The sequence below is a fragment of the Pteropus alecto genome, unplaced genomic scaffold (assembly GCF_000325575.1).
Source record: "Pteropus alecto unplaced genomic scaffold, ASM32557v1 scaffold24, whole genome shotgun sequence".
NCBI lineage: Eukaryota > Metazoa > Chordata > Mammalia > Chiroptera > Pteropodidae > Pteropus > Pteropus alecto.
Genome location: NW_006439192.1, coordinates 13,223,126 through 13,236,964, shown reverse-complemented (window position 1 = coordinate 13,236,964; position 13,839 = coordinate 13,223,126). Strand labels below are relative to the sequence as shown.

Sequence of the window (13,839 nt, the reverse complement as noted above, 5' to 3'; positions counted from 1 at the left end):
TGATTACGGTACAGTAATATACACTATGCAGTAGCTTGGTCTAGACCTCCGACTCAGTTGATGGTATTGGAAATGAATGAATATGGACATAATCAAAAGTAATTTAGAAGGAAAAATTAACATGATGGAGTAACGGATTAGATTATGCACACTTTCGCATCAACATTTGAAAGCCCTGAGGTAATGACAATTAAATTTATCGAGGAATTTTCAGTGTAAGACATAGATATTATTGCACATTTAAGAACTGCTGTCAGTTCTTCATCTGTTAAACTGGCATTTAGCTAGCAAAAAACATAGGTAACATTAAACTTTGTTGAATTCAGTTCAACTCAGCAAACCTCAGCAGGACTGTCCAAATTTTCTAGCTTCATCCCCACTGGCAAAATCTTCTAGAACCTAAGGACTAATGATAAGAGTATTCAAGAGATTTCGTGATTCCAGACATTGCTAATGCTATTTCCGGTTACTTCAAAATCTGTGGCTTCTTCCCTTTACAACCTTTTTTTTCATTTATATTGTTTTAAGTATTTCCTTTTTTTTTTTTTTTTTTTGACTTTTATGTGAAAATGGCTGGTCTATTATACATTATGTCAATCGGCGTTTCTTTCTTTGTAGCCAGTAAACTCACTTGTGACATAGGATTGATGGATATTTGAATCTGCAGCTCTTCTGTGTTTTTATTACTTCATTTTCATGGGCTATTTTTGTTTGGTGGTTTTGTTTTGCTCACAGAGTAACAAAGTCACATTTAGTATACCAGGAGCTATTTTATATACACGATTGTTACTGAGCAACTAATGAACCATGAAAATTTATGGGGTTTACCAGTAACTGAAGTGCTTGACAGTTGTGGGTTCTTAACTTGCCTTTTAACTTTACTGCGAGATAGAAAGACAAGAATTGATGAAGTTAGCATGAGTAATGCATTTATATCTACATTTACGCTAGTAAGAATAATGCCATAAACACCAATGTTAATTGAGGGCTAATTGTGTACAAGGCATTGTTTTGATTTATGTAGTTATTCATTTAATTTTCACAGGCAACCTGTGAGGTAAGATTGTGATCTTATTTTCCAGATAAGGAAATTGAGACATAAAGAAATTAAGTAACTTTTCCAAAGCAACAAGTTTAGTATTTGGTGGACCTGGAATACGAACTGAGCTTCTGCTTTTTGGTTGCAGAGTTAGGGTCCTAACTACTGCACTAAACTGGAAGGAATGGCTCTGTTAGAAAGTGGCTCTACTGAGATTTGTTTTAAATCAAATGTAGATAAATTGTTAGTACAAGTAAAATTGATTTAAAAATGTCACATCAATGAGTTTAAAATCTTTTGTTTCTATGAGTTGTGGTTAAACAATAAAATTAGGATTTTTTTGAATGTCCTATATACTTTTTCTAACTATATGTTCAGCAGAAGTCTGGAGAAATGTCAAGTCCTATTTTCAAGAATAGAATTGATATCTTTGGTTAGATTTCCCTTGTTTATTTTTTTCCTTCACAAAGATATCTTTCATTTTTATATCTTTCCATTAATTTCACAGTATATAAAATATTCAAATGATTTCAAAGATACCATGTTAAGAATCACAGCAACAGTGAAATAGTTTTTGCCTACTTCTCTGTGAAGTTCTTTTGGGTTTCACGAAAATCTTGGTAATGGAAATGTACTGTGCATGATAACGTCATGTCCTCTTTATTGACTATCACTGGTTACTGCTTACAATTTAGTAAAATTCAGTGAAAATTATATGTAAATCAGATATTTTATGGACATTTCTAGTAATAAGGAGCCATCGCTGCAACCTAGAGATGGGAATTTCTGAGTCCTTCATGATTCTAGGAATCTTTGATTCCCAGATATACAAAAGTTGCTTAAATAGTGACTGAGGTCCACGCAATTTAAAATACCTCTTTAGAGTCTAAGGTTCAAGTGGGCAGCAAAGGTCTTTTTTTCTTTGTGTCAGACAGAATACCTGGCATAAACAGGTGAACAAATGAATGAATGGCATTTTGCCACCTTGTCATTCATTACACAACTAGAAATTGATATACGTTAGTAGTTAGTCTATGTTAGCCTCTCATAGTTTAAGCACTTAGGTATTTTGAATTAAAATTGTATTTTATTATTTTCTTTCTACATATAGGGATTAGTATTTGTCTTTTTAAAAAATCACTTACACTAGCATAGTTTAAAATATTACAAACTCAGGGATGTATTTTATTTTATAACTTTATAGAAGATATTTTAAAATTTTTGAGATGATTTCAGCTCTCTTATTAACCAACATTCGAGTTTGGTAGAAATCACCTGTAAGGAACAGCAAAAGGAAAACTATTTTCATTGTGAAGTTTTCTGGACATTGAGGACTGGTAATTTTCCTCAATAGAATCTTCTTAACATTTTGTTTCAAGATCTACAATAAAAATCTATTTTATGCAGACATGTAATATTATTATTTCAAACTATATTTAACTTGATTTTATATTGTGCTTATAATTTTTTAATCATACCCTCCAAAAGTTGGTAAAATTGAAAAGACCTTCTTATATAACATTTATTCCCAAAGCATTGCATATACAAGCTGGTAAAATATTCTTCATTGCAGTATTTAGGCACTGCTGTTATGTGTGTGGGTTTGTAATGATCCAAACTATATTTTCTCTAGTTGTGAGTTTTCAGACCCCTGTGGCCTTTCCTAACAACTCAATTCTTGCTGAGAGGGACCACAAGATGTCACTGTAGGTTTCCCAGCAACCTCTGCATAAAACCTGAATGACCCTAGAAACAAGGGTTAACTGTTAAGTAACAATTCACTCAATTTTTCCCAGGATACTTAAGTCAGGCTTGCCCTCAGATCACATCTGCCTCATTCTCCATCCTAGGCCAACAGATCTAGGTACTCATGTTTAAATAAAATAGAACAAAAAAATAAAATGGATCAAGAATGGGCCTCAGAGATGACTTTTAAGAGTTATATATATGCATGGCTTTGTAAAGAAACCCACAGCAAGGCTGGTGCCAAGAACTGAATAATGGGCTCTTCCAGATGCGACTTTGCAAGGATGGCAGTTTGACACTAACAGGTAAAAGAGAATCTTTGTGATAATTTAAGGTGAAGATTTTATCTTGTACTTAGTGAACTGGTAATCTAGAGAAAAATAATCATTTACTTATTTATTCATTTTTAAAGATGAGATCTTATATTTTTTAAAAGACATTTAGAAAATGGAGAGTCACACACTTTTGGCCAAGATAAAGGATTCGAGGGTCATATCAATTTAGAAATCATTATAGAAAATGGTTTATGATCTGAGCTGCTCTTTAGAAAATAAAAGTTGCCAACCTATATTTGCTGATATGTTAGAATTATATTTTTGTGTGTTTATGATGTTGTAGTTATGATTACAAGGAGTCCTCAACTTTTAGAGTTACATCTTGAAATATTTGTGGATGAAAAGATATAATGAGATTTGCTTCAAAATAATCTTAGGAGTGAGGATGGGGAGAGATGTGGGTCGGTTACATATGAAACAAGACTAGCCTAGACATGAGTGGATAACTGTTAAACTGAGTGGTGGATAGTTTATACATTTGAAATATTTCACAGCTATAAGTGGTCAGGGAAAGTGCCAACTCAGATCCAAGCAGGGGTCTATTCATCTAGATCTTAGGAATATACCCTCAAAAATCTTTATCTGTGGATGACTCATTAATTAGTTTAGCTAAGCACCATCATTTGGAAGCAATGAGCTCCTGAAGGTTGTGATTGATTATGTGAACTAAAGAGTTCACATTTACGTCCCAAATTTAGCTTTTAAAACTGTCAGAAGGTGAGCCAATTTTCTAGTTTTTCAGAATTTTTTGAAAAAGTTTATTCACTCCTAATCGTGCCTTGCATAATTATGTAGATTTCTATCATAATCCCTCTTAGATTTCACCTTTCCATTTTGAAGTATTTAAAAGTATTAAGATTTCTTTCCCATAGAAGTGCCTTCATTTCTTTAATGCTTTCCAGCGTTTTTTTTTTTGACACTTTCACAACCTTAACATTACTTTCTCACTAAGGTTTGGTAACCAGACCATGCATAGGTCTCTGAGTTTTCAGACACAATGGCATTGGTTGAAGAGGGAATCGAATGACTCTTAGGAATAGAATTACCCTGTTTCATTTCCCATATTCTTCCTACAAGGTTTATATTTTTATTTTAGCCTTTGTGGGTAGTAAAAGTATGCCATCTCCAATCTATGGAATATCTCAGATGCTTTTTTGAAACAGAATAGTTCAAAGTCCATTACCTTCTATGGAATATAATTTTTATTAATTTCCTTACTGTTTTAGCTAACATTGGTCTGTTTTAAAACTTCTGCCAACTCACAGGGCCCAGGGATATCTTTCAGCTTATCCAGCCTATTTTCTAGAGAAGATGCTAGATCTTTCTGTATATCTAGAGATTTCATAGTACATTCTAATGTATACGATCATACATACCCAGCATTTAAATGATTCTGTCCCAAACACATTCACTTCACTGTGCATCCTTTTATGAAATCATACAGCTGAATATACTCAATCAATTCAATCTTTTGTTCCTTATTTTTTTTCTAGTAAATTAACTGTAACCACATTTTCCTTCAACACCATGGAGTCATGCTTTTAAAAATTACTTTCAATGCATTTCAAATTTTTGAGAGAAGTAATTATCACCTTAGTCTACCTGGTTATTTATGTGAATTATTATATGTATTCTGTAGGTCAGCAAACATCTCGGTTAACTAAATCCAGTGATTCCCTTCCCTTCCGCCCCCGCCCACACTGCACTGCCCTAGAAATTCATTACCTCCCATGGACTACAGAAAGCCCTCTAAAAATATTCTCGGGAATTCCATATTAAAATTGCTCTTTAAAATACCATTTTTTTTATTGCCCACCATTTAAGAAGTGCTATGACAGACCTGTGAAATCACAGATGGGTGTACTCGGTCCGTGCAGAGTATACAGCCTAGTGGAGGAGGCAGACAGAAATAGATCATTGTAATGCCAGGTGTCCAAAATTGTTTTAAGAACAAAAATTGTCCTAATTCTTGTGATACAGCATCTTCTATTTATTTTACAATCACAAAAGAAGTGTGAAGCCAAAAAGTCAAGAGATTAAAATTGAAATATCTTTTACAAACAAAAATTTATATTTACTTCACCATTTTTACCCATCTCTCCACCTCTTCCCTTCTGAGGGAAATATAGTCAATAATGCTGTGATAGGTTTGTACCATGACAGATGATTCTTAGAATTAGTGGGGCGACCACACTGTAAGGTATAAAAATGTCAAATCGCTATATTGCACACCTTAAACTAATATAACCAATATAATACTATACATTAACTAATACTAATAATAAAATAAAATGATTAAATAAAAATTAGAATTTATTTTTACTGTATGGCTTGTGTAAATCATCACACTCCCTTATGGGAACCAACTGGGGACAAAGAGCCAGTGGACAATGACAAAAGGCACATGTTAATATGCTGAACTGAACAGGTCCCTTTACTGATCACCCTTCAGTATTTTCTAACTTCCCCTTGGAGTGTGTCCCTCAGACAAATAGCCTGGGCTGAGCTCCAGTTTTATTGGGAATGTCTGGCCTCCTTTGTGGTAACATAATGTGCCTAAAGTTCACATGCCACCTTGACTTTCCTATGTTAGTCATAGAATCTAAATCAAAGAACATTAGAGCCAGAAAATAGCGACCTCTCCTAGTTTATCATTTTATAGAAATGGAAACTGAGTTTTCATTAAGCTACTTGCTCCAGGTCACACAATTTGTAGGATTAGAACTTAATTCAGGATAAGAAAAAGATATTCTTGATATTCATTAGGGATAACTTTGAGGTAAATATTGGCAATATAACATGGCAGGAAATATTAATAGGGTAATACACGGGAAATAATTTTACTCATGAAATATTTTTTTTCTTACCCAGCTTGTTATATGAAGGCAATACCCCAATATTTTTTTCTGTCTGTATCAACAGAAGGTAGAGCATAAAAACTAGTGATTAAAAAAAAATAAAGATGGATAATAGAATCTGTGACCATTTTTCATCAAGGCAGATCTCAGTACGTTAATGCAATATGACACGATCCCCAGCTCAATTAATCCTGAGTCCTGTCACGCTTCAGTCACTCACTACTCTTGATTCAGTCGTGGATAGTGTACCTTGTTGATCTTTATGTGCCAGCAAAAAACACCAGGCACATGTTGGGGTTTTTCCTCTCATCTCTCCAGCTCCTCTTTCCTCTGCCTTTTAGGGTGAAAAATCAGCTGCACTTAAATTGACTGCTGACGTCTGTTGGTCTAGAAATGACCTCCAGAAAAACCACAATAGTGACCTGCTCCTATATAAATAAGAGGACTGCGATTTTGTGCAGAAGCCAGTTCTAAACTTAGATCCTTACAAGATGAAAACATGAGCCAGCTACCAGCTGACCCTAATGCACAGACTCTATTCCTGAAGATGGAGGAGAAAGGATAACTAGTCAGCAATCACTACGGAGCTTTCGGGCTTCAAAGTTCTGTCTTGTAGCTATTAACAACGGGCAGTTTTACACTGGATTGCTTTGTAAATAATCCATATTTTAAAGATAGAGCTCTAGTTTCTATTCTGTTTCCGACTAGGAAAAGCAGTTTTATACGTTTTTACTTTCTTGATCGCGCAAATGGTTAAATACTTCCGGCTGCTGCTGAGTCTCCACTTTAAAAATAGAAAATGCTACTGCATTTCTGGCCCATCCCCCAAAGCACACCTACCAACCCGCTCCAAGCGTTTCTGAATAGAGTTCAATGCCGAGGCCATTCTCCAGTTAGCTCACAGGAATCTTTGTGAAAGTCCGAAGGGAAGGGAAAAAAATAGCATCCAGTCACTGATATTTCTTGTGGCTAGAGCACTGCTCTTATAATACCTGGTTGTCGCAGACAGACACGTCAAGCACACTATGCCCGCAGATATTGCTGTTGAAAGGAACTGCATTAAGCAGACCCTTTCGAAAAGGAGGCTAGCGAGAATAGAAGAATGTTCTTCTAAACGAAAAGCTAGCTGGGGTATTCTTACCAGTCAAGGTTAGTAGAGCAGCCATTGCAAATCTGTTGGCTCCTGAAATAAATTCCTGACCTGTGTTTGCAAATACTAACTTTAAACTGGGGGTGCTTTCCAGAAAGCAGATGCTGAAATGTAAATGTATGGCATGGCCAAGGGTAGCACCATATTTTCCCTTTTTACTATGGAAAATGCATCGGCAGACTTAGTTTTGTGACTCTTAGTCCCTGGGCTGCTCACCTTTCTGTTTCAGCAGGTGTTTCTAAGTTGGCATGAAGACAAGGAAAGATGCTATTAAGCAGGAAAAGACTGTTTCCAAGCAATTAAAGATGGAAATTTTGAATCATTTAAATTGGGCCAAAAAGTAAGAGTGTGATATAGACATGAAAGTGAATAACTTTCTTAAAATGCCTCGAGACACAGTTATTAATTTTTATAATAGAAAATATGAAAGGTGTAAATGAGAATGGGTACCGTACCAAAGAGGGAGCTATATGAGGAAATTATTTTTAAAAGAATAATCTAAGTATTAATTTTAATAGAACATTGATATGGTTGATGATAGACTTAAAGGTTGGAAATGAAGATTCAGAAATAAAAATGACCCTCCACTTCCCCCAAAACTGTAAGAGTTTTCTTTGCTATGTAATGGTTGGAGTTTGAAGAATATTATTTATAAATTATTCTAAAAATTTAAAATATACAAAGCATATTTCGAATGGATAAAATACTATAATTTATTTAAAAGATTGAGAAAGCAACCTGATTCTTTCCTCTCACACCAAATTACATTTTCTTTTAATTACTTCTTAGCGATGCAATTATCAATAAAGATTAAGAACAAATTAGTATGAATAAAAAGTAGTTAACTATCAAGAAGACAGTTTAACAATTCATCAAGTGTTTATTGAGCACTTACTATGTGCCAGGCACTGTACTAGATGCTGGGAAGCAGTAATAAGTAGTCTCATGGTCCTTAAAGCCCAGGAGGCATGCAGACAATCAGTTAGTGTAGAACAAAGATCTTTCTGTCCTTTATTAAATGAAGAGTAAATTATCTAACTATGCACTTGACCACAGTATGAGCAACATAACAGAGTTGGATAAGGTGATAAAAAATTTTCAAAATTAAGCAAATTAATTCACCTAGATGAGTTTCGTACATCTTCAATGAAGATAGACTCCAGAGGAAGTTGAAAATAAGCTATTATATTTAAAAAATCTAATATTGTGTAAATATAATTGCATACAATCTATTTTGACATAATTTAAATGTATTGAAAGCAAAATAAAAATGTCCCATGCTTCGATAAAAAAAGAAAAATTCTTAGCAAACTTTCATTAGATTTAGCTTCAAATTTTTCCAGCACTGTTAATGAGACTGTAAATAGGCCCAATATTGCTGAAGGTAATTTGATGATGTATATTGAAGCTTTAAGAATTTATGCTAAACAGATAATTGGACACATGTACACAGGTAAGAAATAATGTTGATTCCCTAAAACCGAAAGCTGCCTAAATATTATTTAATAGGAAATGAACTAAATTGATAATGGTAAACCTATGCAATGAAATACATATTTTAAAGTAGTCATTTAAAATGTTGTAAAATTGTATTTTGTGACATGAAACATTGACTGTTTGATATCCATCAATGTAAACAAATAAGTTAAACACAATCCGAAGAGTATGGCTGAATCTTGATTAAGATGATGGGGGAGGGACAGAGGGGACTTTTTCATGTAAGGTAGTCAAGGAAGGGCTCTCTGATTAGGTGGTATTTCAGTGAAGAACAGAAGTCAGAGAGTAAGCCATGTGCATATCTCAGAAAGAAGCACTGCAGGAACAGTGAACAGAAGTATGTGTGGTATGTTTAGGAAAAGCAAGGGAGCCAACGTGCCTCAACGAGGAAGCTGGAAGGAGACAGGAGGTGGAACCTGAGATCAGGAGGAGCCTGGAGACCCCTGCAGGTCATGACAAGAACCTTAGAGTTTTCTCTAAGTGCGAAGAGAAGCTCTCTGATTCTTTTGACTTTAAAAGGATCATTCTGGCTCCTGTGCTTGAGAAAGACTGTTGGAAAGACATGATGAAAACACACAGACAGGTCAGGAGGCCTTTGTAATAAGTTAGGTGAGGGTAATGGTGGCTTGGGCAAGGGTAGCAGCAGTGGAGATTATAAAATGATAGTCAAAGTCTGGATTATATGTGAATGAAAGAGATGAAAGGATTTACTGGTGTTTGTGTGTGGGGTTTAAGAAATAGAGAGAAATTAGGGATTACACAAAAGGTTTGGCCTTGAAGCACCTGGATGAGTGGAGTTACCCTGTACTGATTGGAGGAACATTTAGGAGAGTCACAGCAAGAGTTCACTTTCAGACATGTGAAGCTGAATTTCCTATTTATATGTGGATATCCAAGTGAGGAAGGGAAGAGCCAGCTGGAAACACAGTCTGGAATTCAGAGGAGAGAGCTGATTCAGATTATAAATTTGGGATAATCAACATGTGGATAATATTTATGTTGATGGAACTAAAAGGGGTATCCCCAACAGTGAGTGTAAATAGATGCAATGACCGAGCTTGGGATGATGTGGATCCATGAAGAATAAAAGACTAATAAGAAATATCTAGGCCAATAATGACTGCCTCCGTGCAAAGAAGCATATGAAACTGTAAATATACATGAATTTTCCTTGAAAAACATTTTGTTTAAATTCAAAATCATATTATTAGTGCCAGTTTACAAAGGGAATGATAACACTGTTTAAAGCAAAGGAGAAACAAAAAGGAATATCTGGTTTTGAGAGAAAGATGATGAGTTTGCTTTTAGAAAGGTATTGAGATGCCAGCAAAACGTCCAGGTGAATGTCCAAAACTAAATTTTAAAATGTGGTGCTAAAATTTGTTAGAGAGGTCAGGTAAGAGCTACAGGTTGGAGAGTTACCCATATGGATGTGATAATTTCTCCTAAAATTTGACCATTCCCTATCTTTTTGTATTTCTTATAGATTCATAGGCAAGAGGAATGAGATGAGCTAAGGCTACATAATAATAAATAAATTAAGTTAGACAATCTTCCATTTAGAAGATGTATTCAAAAGCTCATGGGTACATATATGGATATAATTGTTTAAAAGGAATGTGGGTCATATTGTCATATTTCAAATGTGTTTGGTACTGTGCTACGTAGTTCACATTCATGATGTTGTAGATAGAATTATCCTTCTCTTTACAGTTGGAAAACAGGTTCAAGAGGTTAAATGACTTCCAAAAGACACATAAGTCATATCTGTGACGGAATCGTAACTCTGGTCTATCTGATGATGGCCAGCATGCTCTTTCTGCAGCACCAAAGACCAGTAATGGGTTATTGGAGTGACTGAGCCATTTCACGAAAGAGCAGCACAATTGTCTGAAAGAGTTGATAAGAATGGAAAGACTAGGACAATCTCAGTCTTTAAAGAGACTGGTTTGGGCAACACATTACTTCCCCTCTCCATCAACCACGTCTTCCAGGATTTATAAGGCTTTATTAATCTGGTAAACAGAAGAGTAAACAATAATGGTCAGTAAATGCCTGGTGATTTTTAATTATTTTGTAAACTTGTGAATAGGGATGAGACAGATATTGTTGAGTTTGAAGCTTATCCACATTTTGGTATCTTCTTTAAGAAAAATAACATGAAATTACATACAGTGTCTTAGAAAGTATTCTTAGGGGTTCTGAACTGAAGTTTTATTGGCTTTATAATAAATCTACCTCCATTATAAAGGAGACTGTTGACTTAATATTTTATAAAGAAAGGAGCTGTAAAATGTATTAACATTTTGTACTCAGATTCATATATGAAGATGTCATTGCTTCTCATCTCTCCTTATTATTTCCTGTTTGAATATTTCCTGCTTTTCCTATTTTGATACCTCTGAGGAAAAGTGAATGTGCCCCAAACAGCCATCTGCATCACTGCTAAGTCAGCTCTCCAATGAGTCTGCATCCCACTTCTGTGATGGGACAAAGATGAGAGAAGACAAAGACTTCCTAAAAAAAAATGGTTTCATCATAGTCATGGGCAGAGATCTAATTGTAATGCTTCTATTTCATTTCAGGGCACACACTCTAAGGAGAAAAATAAAGTAAGGATTAACAATTTCTCAAATAAAGAGAAATGATAAAAAGAAAAGGCAATTTTGCAAATAAATCAGATTTTCAGAAGCTGGTTTTCTTTTTGGTGGTGAAAGGTCATGTTACAGGAGCTTAGAGCTTTTTAAAATGGCCGAATAGAACTAGCAAATGAAATGTGATTTTATTTTTTGACACTGATCAAAAAGAGATATGAGTCGGATTTACCTCAACAGTGGCTGGCTTGAAGTGCCATGGGGAGACGGTGATTTAGGTATGGTACAGACCCTTACCAAATTGTACGTATCTAAGAACGTTAATGTTTTTGCTCTAGCAATGTGATGTTTACTGAACAAGGCAGGCTTTCTCCCTGTAAATTATATAGCAGATGTCTGGGAACTAATGTTGTTTCTAAATATAGTCAGAGTCACCTCCAGTGTAGCTACAGAGAAACCGTAACAGTAGGCATTCGATTAGCACGGTGAAAATTACAGATATTTTGTAAAACATTTTTCACACTGAATAATTTATCCTAAGGAGCAAAATTGAACATTTAAAAAAATCTTAGATACCAAATTAAACTCTAACAAGATGTAAATTGTTGTATATGAAGTTATTTACATTCTATTTGGTCTTGAGAAAGCTTACAAATCTTTCTAATATAAAGCAAATATTGAAAGGTAAGATATTTAATATTGAACACATTTGACTAAAAATATGCAGTTGCTAAATTTCAGATTTTGAAGGAGAGAAGTAAGGAGAGGTTAAGACTTAGTTCAAAACAGCAACTGGAACATGATATAGTGTCTTTTGATTATCACATGTTACCAGATTAATTACAGAAATTCTTCTAAGGAATTACAAGGAAGCAAATGAGGTGGGGTTGCTGGTGAGTTAAGTAAGCAGAATTCAAACAAGAAAAAGATTTTTTCATTGAGTAGCACGCATATACTATAAATTACTCCTTTAATAGATTGGTGTATCTTAATTCCTTATAGTTTACTTAGGAAAGAAAACTGTAATAGTTGTTGATTGCTGGCTTACATACCTTTATAAATCATGCAATTGCTTTATATAGTTTATTTAATTAAGCAGATAGCACTTTCAGTCAATAGATGCTGTTATTTATGGCGTGAGTTTCTCTAGTTTTGGAGAAAAAGGATTACTACCTAAAATTCATACTAAAATCTCCCCTATCTATCAGTTTATATTTAGCAGAGAATGTTAGGTATAATTTATTGTCCATTTATATAGCAGGTACTAGATCTTCATTCCTAATCCTCCCTCAATCCTGTCCGATAGGTAGTGCTTTTCCCATTTGATGAGGAAACTGGCTCTCACATTTAGATGACTGCATGAAGGCCACTGTCCAGGCCTGCCTGGCCTCCCAGTCTTTTTCCTCTGGGAGCTTCTAGGCTCTAGACTCCAGCTGGTCTCTCACTTCCATCTGGTCTCCTATTCCCCCCACCTCCACCCCATCCTCCTCCTGCTCTTGCCAGCCCCCCTACTTAAAAGAACAATGACAGCTATCAGGGGTCCTATGCAGTGAGTATTGCTGAGCTCAGCCCAGGAAATAACTAACTGGTGCACTCTTCTTCATCTTTGTCTCTGCCTGATGGGCCAAGGGATCTCTCATCCAACATGGTGTATTTTCAGTGATTTTGTCACTGACCACCCACCTACACTTTCCAGCAGATTACCATGACATTCGACTCTTTTTTCATGCCTATGGAGGTCATATTAATAGAAATAATAGCAAGTGCACATATGTAAAATCTGACTTCAGTTTTTCTATCTCCACCATGATGGACTTAAATCTCATTTATGAAAAAAGACAGTTGGGACAGAAAGCTATGTGACAGTCTGGGGACAACACTGAGGATTGGGATGTAGTTGGTCACTTCTAATACCTCATTTCTTTATTTTGCTCCTTGTGCAGCCTGTTTTCTAAATGACCCTTTTTTTTTTTAATTTTTTCTTTCGTGGACACCAGCAAGCAATGCTGAAGTGGTTCAGAAGGCTAATACAATCATTTTGATGGACAAACACATTAGTATGAAAATCAGCAACATAAAGTTCCCCATAGCTGCAAATATTTTTAGCTTTGCTGTCTTTTTAAAAGTCTTCATAATATGATAGAAAGAAATGAATCCAGAATAAATCCCAAAGGCCATTTCTTAGGCTTTTCCCAATTCCAACATCTGTTTAATTGGCATGTTAACTAGTGATGATGGAAGAACTGGCAGTACTATCGAATGAGCATCATATAATTCAGCACAGCTTTTAGAGATAAGTTAAGGATAATGAACTTCTATTAAGCTATTATACAGGAAGGAAAGGAGCACATGATCATTATAAATATTACAAATTATTATTTAAATTCAAACATTTAAGTGTTGACTACTTAAAACCTTGTTAATTTACTGCTCCTTTGCTGATTAAACTAACATAATGGTTTCACATATGCAATCTGTTTGGAAAGTGAATATTATAATTTTCTTATTTAAATATTCACAATGAAAATTGATATATGTTCTGAAGTCCTCCAGAAGTATGCTCAGTCAAGTTGTTTACTTTAGTGATAAAACAAATGGATGTGTATGATTTGTAAAGCAA

General features: G+C 34.9%; 1 protein-coding gene across 2 annotated transcripts in view; it reads left to right on the top strand.

The window, feature by feature from the left end:
• The window catches only part of ASB5 (ankyrin repeat and SOCS box containing 5), a 41,936-nt gene that overhangs the window by 18,967 nt on the left and 9,130 nt on the right, over positions 1-13,839 (top strand). The window contains exon 1 of one of the 2 annotated variants that reach the window (XM_006916358.2): positions 2,870-3,090. The exons of the other annotated variant lie outside the window; for it this stretch is intronic. Coding sequence (XP_006916420.1) covers positions 3,054-3,090 — 37 coding nt within the window. The 5' untranslated portion in view covers positions 2,870-3,053. Of the gene's footprint in view, positions 1-2,869; positions 3,091-13,839 lie in introns of those variants that run through there. 2 annotated transcript variants of the gene reach the window in all.